General features: G+C 39.7%; 1 protein-coding gene across 1 annotated transcript in view; it reads right to left on the reverse strand.

Moving 5' to 3' along the window:
- The window catches only part of COL6A6 (collagen type VI alpha 6 chain), a 230,004-nt gene that overhangs the window by 98,292 nt on the left and 108,436 nt on the right, over nucleotides 1-23,276 (reverse strand). The window contains exons 16-23 of the mRNA XM_063453115.1: nucleotides 21,642-21,668; nucleotides 20,931-20,975; nucleotides 20,686-20,739; nucleotides 18,578-18,640; nucleotides 14,718-14,783; nucleotides 10,608-10,661; nucleotides 10,354-10,389; nucleotides 8,974-9,036 (exon numbers count right to left, since the gene is read on the reverse strand). Of these exons, the coding sequence (XP_063309185.1) occupies nucleotides 8,974-9,036; nucleotides 10,354-10,389; nucleotides 10,608-10,661; nucleotides 14,718-14,783; nucleotides 18,578-18,640; nucleotides 20,686-20,739; nucleotides 20,931-20,975; nucleotides 21,642-21,668 (408 nt within the window). The remainder of the gene's footprint in view (nucleotides 1-8,973; nucleotides 9,037-10,353; nucleotides 10,390-10,607; nucleotides 10,662-14,717; nucleotides 14,784-18,577; nucleotides 18,641-20,685; nucleotides 20,740-20,930; nucleotides 20,976-21,641; nucleotides 21,669-23,276) is intronic.

Below are 23,276 nucleotides of genomic sequence, written 5' to 3' on the forward strand. Positions count from 1 at the left end.
TCCATTAGTAAGATATTCTTACGTCTGACATTTTGCGTTCTCATTGCCAGAAACATGTTTCGACAGACCCACGAAATCAGACCAAAAGGGAGCACTCAAAATCAAATTCATATTAATATTTTTTTGCATAAAAAAATGACCCCTTAACATCACTCCACTCATAAACCCATTAGCAGACTCTTCTTATATCTGTCTTCATCCTAGATGTAGACTGGTCTTCTGTCCAATCACTCTCCAGTGTTTCTACCTTTTTCTTTCACTTCCACAGAAAGCATATGGCCATAGCCTATTATGTCAGGGTTTGACTAACACTGCAGAAGTATGCTGGTATGGACAGAAATGTCCAATAATAGGTATGAGCTTCACTTTATTGGGGGACATTCTGTGCTGTCCCAGGGAAAACAAATGAACTGTGCAACAGGTGTTTCAGTGGGATTGTCCTGCCAGATTGTCACAAGGACCTAGGAAGAATTTCCTTACTTGCTGTTCATCACCATCTTCTGTGGCTGTGGCTGTCCATGCTTCCAGGGTTGGAGGTCTGGCCTTTGTCTCTGCTGCAACTTTATGCTAAGATGTAGGTGTATAGAGTTATGTGAACAGGAAACCCCTATAAAAGCTTTCAGTGTGCTCAGTCCAGTGCTTGGTTATTCTGAATCTAATGGTAAAATTACCCAGCTGTTACTGAACCAGACCCTGCTCCTGTTCCTGCATACCTCTTCCCTTGTTCTCCCCACTCCCATTATTACAGATCCAAGACAGGTGGGAGGCATGCTCTGCTTATGCGTATATAGTTTGAAAGATAAATAAACTCCTAAACAGATGTATTCAGACATTTCACACTCATGGATTCACACACACACACTCCACAAAATCCACACACACATTCATACATGAAACACACATGCATTCATGAAAATTACATTTGTTTTTACCCAACTGACATGTTTAAGTACAAGGGTGTTGGGATAGTCATCTGTCCCTGTTTCCACTCATGCGGGCAGTGACATTAATGTCTTTGACATCCCGGGTCCACCAATTCAGTTAAACATGTGCATTAGCGTCAGCCACGTATAACTTGCCTTAACCTTTTTTTCATAACGTGCTTTATATTCTTTTAAACAAATATTAGAGATTTCAGAAATACCATTGTAATCCAGCCAAGGGAAAACGTTGCAAACTAAGAGGAGAAATAGAAACATTGTTTAATTTTTCCTCTTCTACATATTTTATCTATGCTCACTTCCAGATGCAAATGACATACCTTATAACAATGACTGACAGGGAGCTAAGATGGAGGCGCCCACCTGCAGGATGATCTCAGCCAATCCAATGCTTTCCTGTACGGAAGCATTGGGGACTACTGCACGTGCATGGCAACACACAAATCAGCATCTCCTCATAGAGATGCATTAGCTCAATGCAGCTCTATAGTGGGCTTTCGGCATAAAGAGTAACAAATCAGAATGTCGACCGTTTAAAGATAGCAGGACCACAACAGCAAGCTTGTTTAGCGACTCTCAGATTTTTTTTGTTAATTAAAATAAAAGATAAAATGAGACTAAAGTGAGGATTCCCAGGTATTCAAAGTATTTACTTTCACAGTACTTTTGTTTTCAGTTTAGCTATTTTCATCTTAAAGTTAAAATTTCCAATACACCTCTAAATGTAATAAAACCGATGTGTGTTTTTTTGTAATGCATATAGAAGTGAATATTTTTATTGCATCACCTGGTTTCCATGGGATACCCATCTTAAAATCCTTTTGGTTGTACGCTCCACTACCCAGTTAAATTCCATGCACAATGAACAGCTAAAGCCAATTCAAAGAACATTTTGGCATGCTTGCATAGGGTGTCAGGATTTATGAACATTACTAATTCTCAGATACCTGCACAATTCTCAGATACCTGCACAGCCTTTTGTCAGAGGCACTGCTTATCTGACCAAAGAGGGCTTGATAGTTGTCCTTTATGAACCAAGTATAAGTCAGGAAATGCACTAAAAATGTATTTACCTATATGTATGCATCACTAAATAATACACAGAGAGGCTGTTATATATATATATATATATATATATATATATATATATGTTTTGATGAAAGTTCCTATGGGGAACTGAAACGTCGACCCCTTCTGACAATAAAATTTCTTGACTGAAAAGCCAGGAGTGCTGGGAAGTCTTCTATTTTTATTATATATAAATATATATATATATATATATATATATATATATATATATAAAATAATCTCAAAAATAAAGGCTTGCACTCACGGTCTGTTGTTAGGATTAAAACACTTCTTCTTTATTCCATATTATTAAAATATAGTTGCTGTCATCTCTGTCGACGTTTCAGCCACATCAGTGGCTTTCATCAGGACCAACTCAGCTCACAAAACTATTACATATACAAAAAGCCACTTATATATAGCTAAACAGACATCTAAGACAAATTAAAAACACTTACCACCTGTGTATTCAGGCGCCCGGCGTCTCACACTTCCGTGTACGCATGTGCCAACATGCCGAAACCGGAAGTAGCGTGTACGCGTCATTGTGCCGTTGCCGGGGTAACCCGAACTGTAAACAATCCACCCGGCAACGAAACACTCCTACACACTGCCCGGGCGCCTATTAGGTGAATCAAATAAATAAAAAACATTTATGCATATATTACTAATCCCCCTGCAGCACAAACTTTATGTGGCTAACTGATACCATGTCATCTCGGACATTTTTTTAATATGACAGCTGCTCACTCTCTCTATCAGAGTTCTGAGGATTTAAGTTTCTCTCCAAAGTATATTATAAAGATATCTTAATGGGAGTAAGTATTGATGAGGTTCCAACATGTTCTAAAAATAGGATTGGACCGCCTTCAAAGATGTTTTTAAAGATATATCACACATCATAACTATATTAGTAATCTCTCTCTAATTTCTTAAAGGGGACACTGCCTTCCCTATTGTATATTAAAGCAGTTATTCACAATTTTACAAAATAAGTTTTCCAGGTGCTGAACATTATGTTTAAAGTGATACTCAGTGCCTGCTTATGCAAATGATTACTTTAGATAATGTAGTGATACTTATCACTAATATATAAATTGTTAAAGTGATACTATGTTGCATTTATGTACAATAAAGTGCTGTTGTTAAAAATTAAAGTGGTACTCTGTGCTGTTTATGTACATTTTAAAGTGATACTGTTTGCGTTTATGTACATTAAAGTGCTCATTATTACTTATTAACATAATGCCTTGTGTTATTCATTTGTGATTCATTAAAGTGATACTAATTGCATTTTATGTACAATAAAGTGCTCACCTAGGTTATTAAAGTGATACTTTGTGCTGTTTACTTACGTTTTAAAGTGATACTTCTTGCTTTTATATACATTAAAGTGCTTATGGTTAAGAATTAAAGTGATACAATGTGCTATCTATTTACAGATATAACGATGATACTGCTTTCCCTATTCCTAAAGTGTATAGGGTTAAGTTGGATCTCCTTACTCTCTCATCTAATACCTAGTAGATCATATATCTAAAGACCTACGTTGTGCTGCTATGGGGGATAACTCTACTTTTAAAACAAAACTTTGCTCAAGAGGATTGACATATAGTCTAAATCAAATGAAAGGGGCATATGATAATTGCTCATTTAAACCCCTGGGTGCAACTGTGTCCAGTTCAAAAATCCAGAACGCCTCCCTACGTAGTAATATGTTGCCTCTATTCCCACCTCTTCTTGGGAGTGGAACATGGTCAATTGCCACAAATTTCAAAGTGGCCAAAGAGTGTTTGTATTCCAAGAAATGCTTCGCAACCGGTTTGTCTGTGACTCCATCCCTGAATGCCGTTCTGATGTTGGACCCGTGTCCCCTGATTCGTTCGCACATTTGTGTTTCCGTCTTACCGACGTAACATAAGCCACAAGGACATGATAATTTATATATGATATACGTAGATTTACATGTAATTGTATATCTTATCCTGTAGACCTTGTTTCTATGTGGATGAGAGAATGTGCGTGCTGGCACCATATGGCCGCACGTCACACATCCTAAGCATCGTACACATCCTCGTATCTGTGACGACTGGGGTTTGATGTAACTTTCAACTGGATCCGTTTTCATTAACATGTCTTTTAAATTTTTGTTCCGGCGAAAACAAATTCTTGGGGGTTCTCTAAATTCTTTGGGTAATGAGTCTTCATGTGACAACATGTTCCAATTTTTCTTAATAACCTTGGATACTTTATGAGCTTGGTTATGAAACGTGATGGGAAAAAACAGTGCTGGTTTCCTTGTGGTGTCCTGTGGCTTGGTTGCTTTCTCTTGTGCTTTTTCCAATGCTGCTTCTAGGACTGTACTCCCATATCCACGTTCCACAAATTTGATTCTCATCTGTTCCAATTGTTGTTGTCTAACATCCTCTTTCAAATTGTTCCTCATTACTCTGAGAAACTGGGCCTGAGGGATGGAGTTCTTCAAGTTTCTCGGATGAGCACTCGTATAATGTAAGATCGTGTTCCGATCCGTGGGTTTCGTATAAAGAGAAAACTCAACTTTCTTATTTATTATAGACAGTTCCACATCCAAAAAATTGACTTTTTCTGTGCTTATCTCCGCCGTCATGCTTACTGGTGTGGGTAATTCATTGATGGATTCTACCATCTGCTTGGCTTGTTCCATGGTGCCACTCCATAGAATTAATACATCATCGATAAAGCGGAAGTATCTTATAATGTTATGGCCATAGGGTTTCAATATATGCTCTTCCTCAAACACATACATGTATGTATTGGCATACATGGGCGCCATCGGGGCCCCCATCGATGTGCCCGAGATCTGCATGTACCATTGTTGTTCGAACCTGAAGTAATTATTTTTGAGTACTGTTTCCAGGATCTCCAGGGTAAACTCGATCGGTGGGCCATTGTATGTAGTCGAGGCACACAGGACTTTTCTCATAGCCTCTATACCATCATCATGCGGGATGATGGTATAGAGGCTACTTACATCCATGGTGATCAGAATTGGATTTTGTACCTCAATATGGAGGAGTCGTAATGCTTGTAGTAATGAAGGGGTATCCTTTATGCATGTATGTAGGTTAAGAACAGTTTCCTTGAATTGTGCATCCAACCACTTCCCCAGTGGTTCAAGGACTCCGCCCACCGCCGAAACTATGGGTCTTCCTGGTGGTGCGGTTTGGTCTTTATGTATTTTTGGTATCGTATACATCACCGGTGTTCTGGGTGATTTTTGAATTAAGTATGCATACACATTCAAGTCTATATAATTAGCCCTTACTCCCATGCTTAGTATGTCCTCTATTCTTGCCTGTATTATGATGGTAGGATCCCCTTCAAGTATTTGATACGTATTTTCATCCATAAATGCAACATAGTATCACTTTAACAATTTATATATTAGTGATAAGTATCACTACATTATCTAAAGTAATCATTTGCATAAGCAGGCACTGAGTATCACTTTAAACATAATGTTCAGCACCTGGAAAACTTATTTTGTAAAATTGTGAATAACTGCTTTAATATACAATAGGGAAGGCAGTGTCCCCTTTAAGAAATTAGAGAGAGATTACTAATATAGTTATGATGTGTGATATATCTTTAAAAACATCTTTGAAGGCGGTCCAATCCTATTTTTAGAACATGTTGGAACCTCATCAATACTTACTCCCATTAAGATATCTTTATAATATACTTTGGAGAGAAACTTAAATCCTCAGAACTCTGATAGAGAGAGTGAGCAGCTGTCATATTAAAAAATGTCCGAGATGACATGGTATCAGTTAGCCACATAAAGTTTGTGCTGCAGGGGGATTAGTAATATATGCATAAATGTTTTTTATTTGTTTGATTCACCTAATAGGCGCCCGGGCAGTGTGTAGGAGTGTTTCGTTGCCGGGTGGATTGTTTACAGTTCGGGTTACCCCGGCAACGGCACAATGACGCGTACACGCTACTTCCGGTTTCGGCATGTTCGCACATGCGCACACGGAAGTGAGAGACGCCGGGCGCCTGAATACACAGGTGGTAAGTGTTTTTAATTTGTCTTAGATGTCTGTTTAGCTATATATAAGTGGCTTTTTGTATATGTAATAGTTTTGTGAGCTGAGTTGGTCCTGATGAAAGCCACTGATGTGGCTGAAACGTCGACAGAGATGACAGCAACTATATTTTAATAATATGGAATAAAGAAGAAGTGTTTTAATCCTAACAACAGACCGTGAGTGCAAGCCTTTATTTTTGAGATAATTTTATATGTTTTTGGCTATGGCTAAGATGCACCCGGCATTTTTTGACAATCTATGAGTGTGTGTGCTGGGTACAACTGGATACTATATATATATATATATATATATACACACTTAAAGAATGAGTCACTGAGTTAATTTTTCAGGGAATGGATCGGTCACCATGGTAACATAAGTACATAAGTAACTTTGTTCCCTGTCAAAAACGCTTCAGGGCCTCTGTGTTAGATTATTTTGTAATATTTAACTTGATATAAAAATCCTAGAAGAGCATTTTATATTCGTTTTTAGCACATGCTCCATCAGATCACAACTCATGAGACTCCTGCACATGCATAATAATCGTGCTTGAGCTTAGGAACTCAGCTAGTGCATGCCAAAGACTTTAAAGTAAATTACTCCCTCTAAAGAGGTTATAACCCAGCGTAATCTGGTACAAATTATTCTTCTTGTTCATACAACAAACTGCGGTTACACACTAACAATAGCTGGAAATCTTCCCAGTATTGCATCTCTTGCGTATCAAATCTCAAAATTTCAAATGAAATGAAAAAACAAGGTTTAAGTTTATGTGGGCCGCAAAAAAAACCAAAAACAACTTACATTTTCATAAAAACATAGGTTTGTTTTGAAGAGTACAGTATAAAAAACAACAACATCCCCCTCTACTAAACCCCAGTCCCTCCCCTCTGTACTAAATCCCAGTCCCCCCTCTATACTAATTCCCAGTCCCCCTGCTATACTAAATCCCAGTCCCCCTGCTATACTAAATCCCAGTCCCCCATCCTCTACTAAACCCAGGCCTTTAGGGGCTCAGGACGGCATAATTCTCATGTTAACAAACACCACCGGAATCTTGACACAGACTGAACTATTTTCCGTATAGGAATCCTGTTAAAGGAGTTTTAGTCCATACTACCATCTATCTTCCTAAACTTCACAGTGGGGCGGTCTGAGTAGTAGAGTAGGCATTTTATAAGGGGTGCCCACGAAGGCACATTAGACTTCCCCAGATCATTTATGTCACAGGACGGGTTGAATATGCAGACCAAGGTTATGCACACTGGGGAATCTAGCAGACTACAGTGACCTACTATTGATAGTGACTCTTGGTTAAACAATTTTAGACCGTGAATTCAGCTTTTTTTACCTCTCCTCTCTATTTTCCTACCTTTTTTATCTTTATTCAAATAAAAGCTAAGTTTTAATAATCAATGTATCAATGTATCTATCACAGACTGTTATTGTGATAAGGCTTCAGGAGACACCTGCTGGTAGTTTTTGTTTCTTTTCTTTTCTTTTCTTTTTTTTTTCCAATCATATTTAAACCCCGGCCTTTGTTTAAAAAAAAAAAAATATTAGCAAAAAAGCAGACTCCACTCACATTGCCGCTGCCAGTATGCAACTGAGGAGTGCAGCCTCTGGTATACCCAATGATGCCGTCCGCACCCTGTGTCAAAGTGTTGCGTGCCTCTCTGCACCTCCAGGTCCTCCACTGTCCTGCCGCGGCCATCACAACACTGACCAACACACACTCACCGACAGACACACACTTACACATTCTTGCACACACTGACATAATTTAATTTATTGTTGCCTACCATTGGGAGCTAGTGTGGGGGCCTCTCGCTGGGGTCCAGTGGGAATCTTCTCTCGGGAGGTCTCCCTTCCTGCTCCTCACAGCTCCCTCACGTGCGGTTTAGTGATGCCGGGATTGTGTAATATTCCGGCACCTGGCATCCCTACAGATGGCACGCGCGAGGGAGCAGTGAGGAGCAGCAAGACTGAGCTCCCTTGCTGCTGCCAGCAACCTCTCCTCCTCAGCTGGATAAATTGTAGCAGAATAGGCACCTGCAATGTGAGGAGAGCAGGTGCCTACTCTGCCTTAGTAAGCATGTCTCAAATTCGCTGCTCACCAAACCGCAAAGATATTCATTGTGGGCTCATGCAGACCCGCGGGCAGACAGTTTGACATGCTTGGTGTAAGGGAAACACACACAGACCCTAAAATACAACAAAGGTATAGATGCCGTATTACCAGGCCTTTGAGTGGCCGGACTTAACATATTGAATAGTCAAAGGGATAGCCGAGGTCAAGGGAAGAGGTAAATGGTAGAGAAGCCAAAAATAAAGAACATGGAGAGTAGAATAAACGAATAACAAGCTGAGGTCATTAACAAGACAACACAGAAATATATGCACACTATTGGACAACAAGAACCACAACAGGGTGATTTGGACTAGTAAGATTGGGAATATTAGCCAATGACTAACAATAATTGGTTGGCGTCATGTTCGAGCGCTTAAGGACCCAAGTTAATTCGGTTTTGCTTCTGCTGAATGGCCACAAGGTGTCTCACCATTCAAATCTCAGCACGAACAAACATAAAGAGACACACATGAGCAACCTGCAGCATCTCTCTCCCTATCGGAACAGCAAAGAGGTAAATATTACGCAAGTCTTCTGAAAACATCTTTCCAGTTACTTTTCCACTAGCTTCCTAACATGGACTCTGCATCTAGATTTTGACTAGTAATATTTTCTAATTTGATAGTTTAACTCATCATAGTAAGTTCTGTTTTCTCACTTAGGTGGTTATTATTTGATTTCTTTACCCATAAATTAATTTCTAGTTTACTTACATATTTCACTGACATTTGTTTAAGAATGAGAAATGTTTCTTTACCTGGGGTCCTTTAAAGCCGTTTTCTCCCCTCAAGCCAGGTTCACCCGTTTCTCCCCTGAGTCCCTTTAGGAAAAAAAAACAAAAAAAAAACACTCTCAGAATATATTAGAATTGGGCATTTATTTTGCTAAGAATCGCTATTTGGCAGAAAATGTTCTGATTTCTCCATTCTCCAAATAACATAGCTGATGAATGAATGAATGTTCGTATGAGCAGGCCTTGCACCACACAAAAGCAGGTAAAGTAAGCTGAATTACTGGGGCAAATCAGCTTGCTCCAGTGATAAAATCTACAATGGGCTTTGCTAATGGTATGGGATGAGGAGGGTGAGCAAACACTTTGTGCTATGAGAGAGACACACTGCTAAGATGCTGTGTGACTGATTGTAGCCTCTGTCATTGTTTTTTTTCTGAGTGAGGCTGGTGCGCGGATACATTTACATCATGGACTGAGTCTGTTTCACATGATTTCGAAAGAGACAGCTGTTTTTTTTTTTTTTTTTCTGGACTTACTTTCTGTGCTGTGCACACTGTATTACACTTAGCAGCCAGGTACTTTATAATGCTAATATTGTAGATTTAAATAAATCGATTTCAATAGCTCAGCTGAAGAAAAAAAAGAGTCCTCTTAGGTTTTGATTTTGGTGGCCTGAGGGCTTCTGCCTTATAGGGGTAAACTACTAGGTTAGAGAAGTAGTCTACGCTAGCCTGGTAGATAATTACTATTCTTATGTCCTTTTCAATTGTATTTATCTTTTGAAGCAGATTGCTTTACTGAAATTCAGTTGGGGGTTCCAAAACTCTTTCCATGCACGTCTCTACTTACCAATCAGAACTCTAATATAATCCCAAAATTTCCTGTCCAGCAGATAATTAGTAGTTTATTCCCAAAGAGCGGTTCTAACCATCACATAGTATAGTGGCTGCAACCTGTTTACACATAGCCTGGTTCACTGTTTAGTTAAGCGGCTGTATTTTAGTAATAAAAAAGGGAGGGGAAAGTGATGATTCTTTATTGCGCATGGGGTGTGGCCATGCCACACATCCAATAAGAATAAAACTGACACTGGCAAACCGCAAATAAAAGGAATTAGTAGTCGGTAAATTAGTGCCGGTAATTTCTACAATTTGCTCAACTTTACTCAACACTTTAATGAGAGTGGGCGCCAAATGCTGCATGCACTACGCACTTAGTGGTGGTTAAAGTAACCTTTAAGCAGAATGTTTTATACATACACAATCCAAATTAACTCATGACTTGGAGAATTCTGACAAAATGAGATGGATCCTTTAGATTTTTGGCCACAGTTTCCATAATCTAGTATCACATCCTCCATGTTCGACTAAAAGGATAACAGGATATACGGAAAAAAAATCATACCTTTAGGCCTGGGGGTCCCTTTTTACCTGGTTGATTCTGAAAGGCGAGAGTTGCATGTCAAAATGTGATATAACATAGGTAATGCTAAAAATGAAAAGCCCTATTTGCTATAAAATATACTGCATGGCAAAGAGTTCATTATTTGAATTAACAGAGTACCTACATATGATACCTGGTTACTATAGAATCACTTGAGATCTCTCTTCATTTTAATTAGTTTTTTCAAAGAAACCCAATGCATTTGTTGATCTTACTTCACTTCCTTTGGGTCCAGGGTCTCCTACTTTTCCATCTCTTCCAGGTTCACCCTGCAAAAAGAAGATCCATATTGTGTATACTTAAATAAATGTATGGTGCTATGAACCTCAATAGAGCCATATTGCATTGGTGCAGGAAACAGAAACTCTGTACACAGCCTTTCAAATATGCACCTCTTACGGAGTATGCAGTAAACTATACTGCCCTTATTCCGTTAGTAGAATGGAATGTTATGTAGGCCTAACTAAACTACCTGACAACACTATTTAATATATATCTCTACCTATCCATCTATGCAACGTCTCACATAAAATATTAAAATCATAATCGTTAAACATCTTCCTAATGATATTTTTGCATCTTCTTGTTGAAATATAATTTGGCACTATTTCATTGGAGCCCCAAGTCCACTGTAATAATGAGAGAATAACAACACCTCTAATTACATAACTAGTGACACTGCCAATTTAATGCATTACATTTGGAGTTATTAATAAAACACAGAGTGGGAGTATTACTGTGAATACCACAATTGAAGTTAATAGAGCAGTTGTTGGGTTTATAAATATAGATTTTTTATAATATTCTGATTTTTTTTCAAAGATTGTATGTCACAATGTGATTTATAGAACATGCTAGGTCTCATGGTTGGGCATAGGGCATGGTATTGAGAAATGTTTCCATCTAGCAATATTTCTGCCTCTATCTATGACTTCAATTTAATAAGCTTTCAAAATGATAAAAAAAAAAGTGGGAAATGATTTTCAAACGATTTGTCTACAGACGTCACCATTAAATTGTTTGAATAGTTTTTTAGTTTTCCCGCCCCCCCCTGTTTTTTCTTCATTTTGCCCCCCTCTGTTCCTTCCCATTTCTCAGTTTCCTTGCAAGTGTGGCTGCATTTATAATTTCCCAACCTCCATGGATCACATCATCCACTCCACATTACTCACATTGATTGCACAAGTTATATTGGTTGCTTCTCCCCCATCAACATACACAACAAGGCTGCATAAACCTACCTTCCCACACAATTTCCCCATTTCATTTGTTCATTTGAAACACTATGCATTTGCTTTACCGTTGGAACATTATCAGGTCTTGTAAAACTACCTTTGTTTCAAATGTGTCACAGGTCTAACAACTTTAAAGTTTTATGTTCCTATTTTCCCTTTATTCACATGTTACTGTATTGGGTACTTTTATTCTTGCCATCTCATAAATAAACAATGATAAGCCGTCATGTACCTCTTATTCCCCATCCAGGAGATTATTTTACAGCTCACTCTAGTGGTTATGGGGCCAGGAGTGTCCAGACACCACTCAACAATAAGTACTCAAACCATTTTAATACTGTTCCAGCAGTAAAATCTGGCTGTAGATCTAACCAAATTTTCCTAAAATATATTTTCACACTTATTAAAATAATCTGTATATTTATTGTAGGACTGTGGCACTCCCAGGTACTATAGCTACTAAAATATCACTGCTAAAATAAAGGCTCCAGTGTGACCGTATGGTGTATTTGATACCAAATGCTTTCATGTCTGGGTTATTTTCATTAGTCATTAAATCCTAAATGAATTATTTAGTTGTGACATTGATTCCAGAATTAGAAAAACAGTTTAGGACAAAACAGTTGTGTGGTCAGGTATTTGTCAGAATATCTATATTAGTTAATTATGTATGCCTATGCAGAATTTTCATTTTTCATTTGATTGTTTTTACTTTGTAAGTACAAAATGCTAGTTATATTGGGGTGCTCTAGGCAGTGGTATATTTAGGTTTTGTGCTACCTTAGGCATGACTAAACCTTGGCCTATTTTAAATATGCCCCACCCTTACCAGTCAAGGCCACACCTCTTCCTGATTAAGAACCCACGACTTCCTCTTTAGACTCAGCCTTTTCCTACTCCTTTAAAAGAGATACTATAGTGCCAGGAAAGTTTTCCTGGCTCTATAGTTCCCTATAGAACCCCCCTTCCTCGTGCTCTTCCCCCCTATTCACCACTGAATTGGTTAAAACTCCTTCAGTCATTTACCTGAATCCAGTGCCGATGTCCCTCAGAGATGGGTTTAGGTTCCTCCTTCACGCTTGCATTAGGTTTCCCCATAAGAATTTTGTATCAATTCTTCCTATGGGGATTTTGCAGACGCTTGATGTCCTCATGCACAGCACAGCATGAGGACGTCCAGCATCAGTTAAGCGTCTTTTGGTCGCCTAACCACCTAGTAGGAGTTAACCCCTTAAGGTAATTATTGCAGTTTCGGAGAAACTGCAATAATTGAACTTGCAGGGTTAAGGGGAGTGGGACACTGCACCCAGACCACTTCAATGATCTGAAGTGGTCTGGGTGCCTATAGTGTCCCTTTAAGCACACACTCTGACAGTCACACACACAAACACTCAATGACAAAGACACAGACGTCACTGACAGACAGACTCACTGATTTGACACACAACATTCCCCAACAGACACACTGGCAGATACGCACTGACAGTCACACACACACTCAATGACAAACACAGAGACGTCACTGATAAACACAGAGACGTCACTGACAGACACAGACTCACAGATCAGACACACACTCATTGACAGATACACACACGCACACTGATAGATGCACACACCGACAGACACACACTGACAGACACACACTGATAGTCACACACAGACTCAATGACAGACTCTCACTAATTTGGCAGACACTCACAAACACACACACTGACAGACACACACAGACACACTCACGCTCACATGCAAACACAGACAAACACACATACAATTACAGACACACACACACACACACTCACAGACACACACACAAACTTACAGACACACTCACACACATACACTCACTAATTATTAATATTATTAAAATACTTTTAAAATTTCCACCCAGCCTCCCTACCTGGAGAGCTGGCGTAGATCTGACCCTGAAGTCCAGTGGGGCTGCTGGGAGGCGTGCAGCTGTATTGGAATTTGAGGCGGCGAGGGAGCTCTGATCTCCCTGCTTTGCTCCCTCGCGCCTGAAGCCAGGATATGACGTCATATTCCGGCTCCCGCGGCAATCAGCAAACGGCGAGAGAGCAGAGCAGGGAGATCAGAGCTCTTTTGCCGCTTCCGATTCCAATACAGCCACACGCTGGGGGGTCCATATGGCAGCCAGCAGGCCAGGTTTTGGCCACCCCATGACAGGGGGGAGCAAAGGGGACGCCCAAGTGGGCATTTGGGGGGCGGCATTTTTTGCCTTGGGCTAAATACACCACTGGCTCTATGCCATACCTCCCAAGAGTCCCTATTTAGGAGGAACAGACCATATTGTGGATCCAGATTCTCTGTCCCTCTTTTTTATCCTAATGTCCCTCTTTTCTAGGAGCTCCATATTGTTGGTGTGTCTGAGTTGATTACAGAGCTCCAAAGATATAAGACTAACAGTAATGTGTCTATAAACTACAATAAACTACAATAAATGTGTTTAGAAATCAGTGTTCTTGTTCTAAATTATACTTTAGTTTAATAAATTATTATTATTAAGTCACCTAAAATTTCTCAGAACAGCTTTGCCCCTGGTTACACCCCTATTTACAGCCCGAAAATGTAAAGTGTCCCTCTTTGTCTATTTAAGTATTGGGAGGTATGCTCTATGCAATGAAAAGTAATAATATATTTACAGGTCTAATACCAAACATGTTGTAGGCAGGAGAACCAGTAAACAGTGTAAACTTTTCAATATTTTCTCTACCTTACAGCAAAAAGTCAAGCCAGATAGTGCGTGCTTTGGAAATTACTTAAGTGTTGGCTTAGTTACACTGACAGCCAGGCACTATCCCCTCCCTGCATTTAATTTACAAGTTAAGCACAAAGGCCCGCTCTGAATTACAGCACTTGAGTAGTGTCTGCATCACATCACCGACAATGTTATCTAAAGTTAATCCTGCACTGTTTAATTTCTGCTACGTAGATGACATTTTAATGGAAAAGTAAATGTAAGATGTGGATTTTTTGTAAAAAAAACTAAAAACAGTAAAAGACGTACATAAATTTAAACAACAATGTGGCAAACAAAATATATAATGCATATGAAGAATACATAATAACCTCAGGGCCATGGTCTCCTTTGTCACCCTGAGGACCAGGGATTGTACCATCAGCTCCAGGCTCACCCTGTAAAAGAAAAACATTGTACATAGTTAAAAGTTTTTTGTAGCTGGGATTTGCTCCATGTGGCCCTGACACACTTTCTCCATTATTTTGCTGATAATTAAAAAAAATTATAATGGTTGCATGAAACTACAGCTGTGCATGTTAGCAGATACATTAAAGAGACATTTTAGGCACCATAACCACTGCAGCACATTGTTTTGGTTATGGTGCCATGTAAAGCCATACTCATTGGCGGAGCATTGCCTTGTCCCACACACAGCCATTAATGGCAGGGTTTAGCTCAGCATCGCTAAAATAAGCTATTTGCAGGAGATTCTGGCAGCCGTGGGGGTGGTGATGGTTCCCTAGTAGGACCCAGATAAGTCATCAAACTCTTCTCAGATGGTTTGACTATTTATTCTTGAAGGGTGCCAGGGCAATCCTGGCGCCACAGCCACTACAGCTGTGTAGCTTTAATAAATATAAAAGATTGGCATATCTTAATGCTTCAGGCTTCTGACTGTGACATGACATGCATAGGACAGAGGTTATAACAGTGATTGAAAGAGAGCTAAGATGGGAGACACACTGTTGCAAGACAAAGAGATGAGGATATCTATATTTAATTTAATTTTTTTGCACCTTGCAAATGCATGTTTGTTAAATATAGGAATAAGTAAACACAATATTAATAATCCTGGAAAGGGACAGTCGCCCATGGGTAAAGGAACACCAATTTTGTGAGCTTTCTTTTGTGAGCTTTAGAGTTCAAGACTGAATCTTTTCCCAATTGCTGTCTTTTTCATGACAGAGGTATTATTGTACTTTTTGCTATATGTTTGTTCCACTGTAATTGAACAATTTCCCTTTAAGTGTATCTATGCATTATATATAAAAAAGATTAAAAGACAGACAGATCTTTATGATACCCTATTTGCATACATAACCCAATACTAGTTATGAACAAAATACTAACAAATATGTGAAAACATTAAGAAATTAGTATTCTGCTATTCACATCAATTATAGTATTATCCCACATGTGTGTATTTGCCAGAACTGGGGACAATTTATAGAGTCGCATTAGAGATGTACCCTAATTTTGACATTCCTATTTACATGATTACTGAATACGCTATTTGGTGGTGATACAAACTATGTCAGCACACGGACCAGAATCACACTTTGATGCTTTTTCTAACTCTGCCTTGACCCAAGCCCTAGGTATAAACCTAACCCAAACTGTAACCCTAATCCTAACAATGCAGATTGACCCCAAAGCTGATCAGCCTCTTAGACAGTGTTATTGGACATGCTCAGGAATGAGATTGTATAGTAACAGCATATACACACCAGGATCACCGAGTAAATAGAGATTCTACAGCAATATGAGGATGATAGGCATGGCAGTCAAGGTCACTGTCCCCACAATCGCCTTTATATCTGATAGGTTCATAATTGATGGTTCCATACCACATACGGTCGTACTCAACCAGGAAAGGGTTAATAATGGTAATGTTTTCAGATACACCTTTAATAAAGCTTAAACACAGTATGTACTCTTCTACAAAATAGTGTATAAAAAAACTAGCAAATTTGAAATTCACATCACTAAGTACTGATAATAGACACTTTTATGTCACGGCGCAGGGGGTCTGTATCGATGCGGCCATGGCTATACTTCAAATAAAAGTAAGTCCCTGATCGGCGTGTCCGCACATGAGAAGGACGGTCGCGCTGAAAAGGAAAACATTTACTTACCTGGATCGCGGCGGAGTGCCATCTGATCCTCCAAGAAGACGGGTCTTGGTTGGTGCGGCATTCTATGGGCGTTCTATGCGGTTCCGTTCTTACTGTTAAAGGGCGCACTGCCCACATTAAAGATGGCACTGGCATGCGTTTGACGTCACGTTATCGACGGACACGCACGTTTTGGGGTCAAAGGCCATGTACTAACCAATTACAGCACTGAGAGGCATATTTAAACCCCGTAATGCCTTTTCTCAGTGCCCTGTTGTGGCTTCCACTTGTTGGTTGTCAGAGAGTGCGTTCTTGGTATATTTTTCTATTTATTGACTGTGGCTATTGTTTTTGACTTTCCCTTCTTCTGGTTACCTGACCCATGACTAGTTATTCGTATTGTCTCATTCTGTATCCCCGACCTTGGCTTGTTCTTTGACCATTCTCTTTTACGTTAAGTCTGGCCATTCTAAGGTCCGGTATACGTTGTATGTGTTAATATAGTTCTGCGTGTTGGGTCACACAGTAATTGTGACATTTTATAACTAACTCTACCTATACCAAAAAGGATAAGACTGTCAACTCAGTTGCCAAGATTTTCTCTTAAATTTAGTTTTAAAAGCCAAATTCCTGAAATCATTGGACCCTCAGATGGCGACAATGAGGGTGATTAGCACCTTTTAGCTGCTTGGTGAAAAGTGATTAGACATAGAAAATTGAATTGCACCTGAGTCTCTAAATTTCAGCTATTATGGGAAACAGTGAAAACTTGTCCACTGTAAAAAAATGGTCAGTATATCTGATTTAATGTACAGGCATAGTAAAAAAATGGGTCGCAAGAGAATACTGAGAACGGGCAGCAACTGAAATAGCCTGCCCTTCGGTCGGTCACCGCTCAGTTCTCAAGCTGTTTTTGCTCATCTTGTGCCATTACAGAGAGAACTTCTCTGAAACATATCAGACTGGTCCCACCCATGCTGGCAGCCCAGATCCGAAATGCCAGCAAGTTCCCTCTGCACGAGAGACACAGCAACCCCAGACGATCGTTTCAGCCTTGTAAGGCATCATCAGTGAGGCATAGCTGATATCTCCCTAGGCACCGTGAGCAAGGGGTCCACGTCTGGTCCACGTCCACGTCTGGATAATGTACAGGCATAACCCACTTTTAAGTACACAATGGGACCAGAGCATGTATGTAAAATGAAAATGTACTTAAAGTGAAGCAATAACTTTTTTCACTTCCCAATGCATGTATGGCATTGCAATAGTAATTTACAGGCATAACTGATACTGCAACTGCAGACTTCCAGTGATTTTATTTCCAGTGATTTATTTAGTGATTTCCAGTGGACTTTTATTCAGTTAAAACAAACAGTAAAAAAATAAATACACAAAATCTCATTCCAGATTGTACTATTTATATTTAATGTTTTACTCATCTGACAACCTTAAACTGGGAGGAAAAGTAAAATAAACCTGCCCACTTGTCCATTTTCTGCCAATACAGTGCCAATTTGTATTTGTTAGCAGCTTAGTTGCACACTTTGTTTAGAAACACCTCTTCATCACTTTAAGCATTTATGGTTTAACTTTGAATCCTCAGAATTGTGGCTAATACAGCTAAGCTACTAAGTCATAGTTATAGAAAATGGCAGGGTAAACCCTTTCACTGGATGGCAGCTGATTGCAGAATATGGACAATATAGGGCAGAAAAAAAAATATATATGTTCAGCTAGGAGTAGGCATTATAAATCTGAGATGATTAACTTGTGCCATGTCAGAAGGTGTGAAAAGTTCTTGCCCCAAAGACACTGACCTGAGCTGCTCCAGATGAGAATAGAATCTTCCATTTCCTGTTCACTCGCAGATAGAAGAGGCGCGGGAATGTCTGTACTCGCGAGTGTACTTAAAGTGAGTGTATTTAAACCGGGGTATGCCTGTATATTCATTTATTTACTCAAACCGATGCAGATCTGGTTCAGGTTAGATCTGACACCTTTCTTATAGATCAAATTCAACTTTAAAATATTTGGTTGGGAGTATTTGAATATTAAAAGAAAAAACAAATCCATACCAGATCTCCTTTTATTCCTTTACTTCCTTTGCTTCCTGGTCTTCCTTTTGAACCCCGACTACCCTGTTAATAAGTGATAACATTTTGTTACGCAGAATATATTATCTGTTAATAATATAATATTACTATGTATATGCTTGCTTGATTATGACGTTAGGTAAGTTTACTAAAGCATTTACAAACACAAGAAAATATCTGAAGTTCCTACTTCATGAAATGTGCACAAGCATGACAACATGTTTTGTAGAACAACTATCACAGTGCTTTTCCCAACTTTAGTCTTGTAAAGTATAATGGGATCTGTAGTTCTGCAAGTTGTGGGGCTACCTATCGGTCACTCTTTTTAAATTTTTTTTATTGGCAATTTATAGAAATTCACATTCTTATTACAGGATATGCGGGTTACAGACATAGTTACAGCAAAGAGATATAAGTGTAATGTACAATGGTGTTTTACAATCATATCTTTCCAATGGTAAAGAACAGTGTCGTAATACAAAGATTAAGATGAAACAGCCATACAATATTCCATAAGTATACATGTGTGTGCTCTATTCTTTGCATGTCCAGTTTGACGTGCTAAATTAAGTTCTCCTTTCTCCATGCTGGTATTGATAAGTACTAAGTTGTGATTTAACCCGCAGCTCCTTAATACTTAGCTACTTTTCTATAAAGTGTTACGAACATGGGGATATAACAACCTGGGTGTAATACAGGAAAGGTGGGGAGTGGTGAGGGGGGATTGGTCCCTTGGCTCTGTTCAATATGTAGGCCTGCACTGCGGCCTCAATAACTTACACGTTTAGATCACACCAAGCTCTAATGAAGTTGGGATGTTGTGCGGTCAAAGGCGTGGATATGGGAAAGATGCTTCCCTTTTCCTAAAGTGCTTGTACTACGGGTTGTGGCGTGGGGGGTGTTTGGGATTGTCTCTGTGTACGTTGGTATATGTCCCATTTGTTCCACGCCTCTGTCCAAAATCTTTGTGGTGGGTTATTAGACCTGGCCATTATCTCATACCCTTTTGTGTTTTCAATATGTGTTATGCAACTCTGTATGTGAGGGGTCGTCTGTTTTTGCCAGTGTCTGCGGATATGTAGCAGCACTGCCAGGATAATGTGATAGATTAGGTACCTTGATGATTTTGCAAGACTAGGTGGCATATACTGTAGGAGGTAATTCTCTGGAGTATTTGCGAGAGCGACTCCTGTTATGTCCTTAATTAGGGTCTGTGTGTCAGTCCATAGTGTTGCCAGGGCCGGGCACTCCCACCATATGTGTAACATGGTGCCCTGAGCCGTGTTGCATCTCCAACAAAGCCCTGTGTGCGTGGGTTTCATGTGTTTTAGGCGTGTTGGTACTAAGTACCAGCGATATAGTATTTTCCTTGCTAGTTCCAGATGGGCTGTATTGAGCATAAGTTTCTTATTTGCATACAATATATACAACTACTGTTCGTTTGTCAACTGTCTCCCTAATTCTGATTCCCATGATTTTACAAATTATAGTGCATATGGATCTAGCGGTCGGTAATGGTGATTGTACAGTGTGGATATCAGCTTTTGTGGTTTTTTCCCTTGTGTGCAAAGGCTTTCCAGTGCAGTGACATTTTCCCATCTGTCATATTGGTCACCTCTTAACTAGACTATATTGGGAGATGACAATCATCTTAATGTTCATGACTAACTAATTTGCTTGGTTATTTTGTAAAACACAATCACATTTGCATTTAGATGCTGGGTTTACTTACTAAACAGTGAGTTGTTCATCTTGAAGACTGACTTCAAAAACATAAAAGAAACAATAGCAGAATACAAAAAAAAAATATTCAGCTTGCTGATTTGGAAGCTTTACCCAACTTGCCAAATTTACCTATATGCTATTATTATTATTATTATTATTATTATTATATCTGTTTTTTTTTTTTAAATTCCCATTGTGAGAAGAATATTTATCCTGCAGGTCACGACTACATTTATCTTTTTGCATTTCTTGTATAGAGCCCTTATTCTGATTTGTTTATAGAGTTCTAAAGACGTTACCACTTAAGAATAATAATGTTTGCATGGCGTGAGCAATTATCAGACCGCATTCAAAATTAATTTTACTTGTTCTCCTGTGTCTCCCTTTTCTCCCTTCTGCCCTTGACGTCCGTTGTTGCCCTAAAAAAAAAAAAAAAAAAAAAATGATGATGATAGGAAAAAATAAGCAAAGAACAAGTTTCCATAAAACTTTTTTTTCTCTTTTTGAGGTATTATAATGGTTGAAATATCAATGGTCGAATGCATTGGACATGAACGTCATTGGCTCTAAAACAGTTAAATAATTATGAAACAAATACATGGTTACATACCTGCTCACCAGGTACCCCATCAAGTCCAGGTTCACCAGGTTCATTCTAAGGGAGAAGAAATCAAATATAAATGAATTTATTTTAAATGGAAGTAATTGTATTGATTTCAGTTTGTGTTATGTATAACTATCAATGTTTGAAGAATCTCCAGAATATGTTCTCTTGGGTCCTGAATGTAAGATCATAATAGCATAATTCATCTTCACATTATCCAGTCCATAACGACTTGCATTCTAGTATAGCAAACCATTGCAAAAAATTGTGTGGACAGATGTACTCCATCCAGTTCTTAAACCTGTATTGGTACATTTATTGGAAAAAGGTTAAACAATGCAGTCTGGAAGAGCATGCTGGGAAATGTTTAGTCTCCATTGACTGCCAAATCATGTTTGCAAGAGAGACTGGAGATACAAAAAAGAATATATATTTTTTTAAATAGAGTGTTTAAAAATGCTGCACTCTATTCAGAACCAAGGCATCGACTGCTTTTAAATGCACCTACATTTTTAATTCCAAAATTGGATTATTAAAAGCAAAAGTGAACAAAATAACATTTCAGTCTTACTGATAAAAAAACAAACAGAAACAAACATGTTTTAGTAGATATTAGCATGACCAGTGGCATTATTCTCTTTTAATATAAGGTAGCACTCTTTAAATAGTAAAAACAATAGGATGGCATCAATTGTTTCAATCATGCAAATACTGTACCTTGTCTCCTTGCATTCCTCTGAAACCCTGAAAACAAATTAAATAACTCATTAGAAAACAAGAAAGTTAAAGTTAATTTACGATTTATCTCTATAGGTTTGAGAAACTTGAATATGATCTCACTAGTTCTAGTATCTTGACTATGATGTGATATATAATATGACTTCGATTTCCCAGCTTGACATTACATTTTGTTCTGGATTGGATCTAGATTGGAAATTTACCACTTACTACCAAAAGGATTGATCTGTTTCTGTTAATGTCTGTAAGAAGTTTAATGGCCCTGAGGAGTCAGACAAGGCCTAGACAGAACAGGGACATCGGAGTGTATAGATAGAATGGTAAAGAGGTCTTTGAATGGTGGAAGAAGTATTAGGGGGCATAGGGGTGGGATAGTATAAATAGGTAGGCAGCTTACAGGATTAGCAGCCATCTTAATTATCAGTTGGTAATTGCGTGGTAGTTGCTTCCTATTGTACCTGCTTGCCAAGTTCTGTTTTTGGCCATGGTCTAGATATGGACATTAAGGCTGTCTTTTCTGCCCTCAGGGCTGAGTCCTTACAAGATAGGGGTCTGAACCTGCAGTCTCAGCTAGCTCATCTGCAGGCCTCTGTGGTGATCCCGATGGGGAGGCTACGGGCTCTACTGGGCTTAGAAGAGTGCAGGCCTGGCCTCGCGGATCTGTTGGTCTGCGGCCGCGAGGCTTGTTTCACCTCTCCCGCGGGCTTCTGTTACTACTCGGGCTGCAGCCCATGCCTGTTTACAGTACTCCTCTCCAGCCCCTCACTGCAGGACCCGCAGTACCACCTGCCAGGCCGGCTGGTTCACAGCTACGCAGACTGATGGCGCTCCTGTGCAGGTTGGATCTCCTTCTGAAGCCGCCGAGGCCACCATCTACTGTGGACCAACCACGTGCAACACGCGGCCCAGGCGGGTGGAGTGGTGGATGGGTCTTCAGGTTGTGAGTAGGCCGCAGGATGTTTCCCTGGGAGCAGAGGTTTGCCCTCTTGAGGTGGGGGGGATGGCTTTGAGTAGTGTAAGGCAGCTGTCTCCTACCATGGTAGCTCTGCTAGCCCACTTCCTTCCCTCTGGGATTTCCCTGGGCCTACCGGGCACCGTTTTGCCCTTCCCATCCCCCTGGGGTGGGCCTACATAGTTATAGGAACTGCAGGTCCGCGGAACTGCTGCTTGGGGGTTTCTGCAATGGGTTTTGGATCCCCCATCAGGCTAGGGATTCTCCTGGTGTCTGTCAGAGCCGCAAATCAGTGCTGGATCACCCTGACATGGTGACATAAGGAGCTTTCATTGGGGCTTATGGCAGGCCCCATCTTCCTGACCTCCGGGTCTCCCTGTTTTGTGTAGTGGCCAAGAAAGAGCCAGGCAAGTTTGATTCATCATTTGTCCTACCCATTTGGGGGATCGGTGAATGACGATATTGATGTGGAGTTTTGCAGGGTATCATATGCGTCTTTCGACAAGGCAGTAGGATGGTCCTGGCTGCAGGTTTGGGAGCTTTTATGGTGAAACCGGATGTTGAAGCGGCCTTTCGACTGCTTCTGGTACACCCAGACTGCCACCATCTGCTGGGCTGTTTTTTCCAGGACAGTTATTTTTTTGGACTTGTGCCTACCCATG

The sequence above is a fragment of the Pelobates fuscus genome, chromosome 4 (genome assembly GCF_036172605.1).
Source record: "Pelobates fuscus isolate aPelFus1 chromosome 4, aPelFus1.pri, whole genome shotgun sequence".
NCBI lineage: Eukaryota > Metazoa > Chordata > Amphibia > Anura > Pelobatidae > Pelobates > Pelobates fuscus.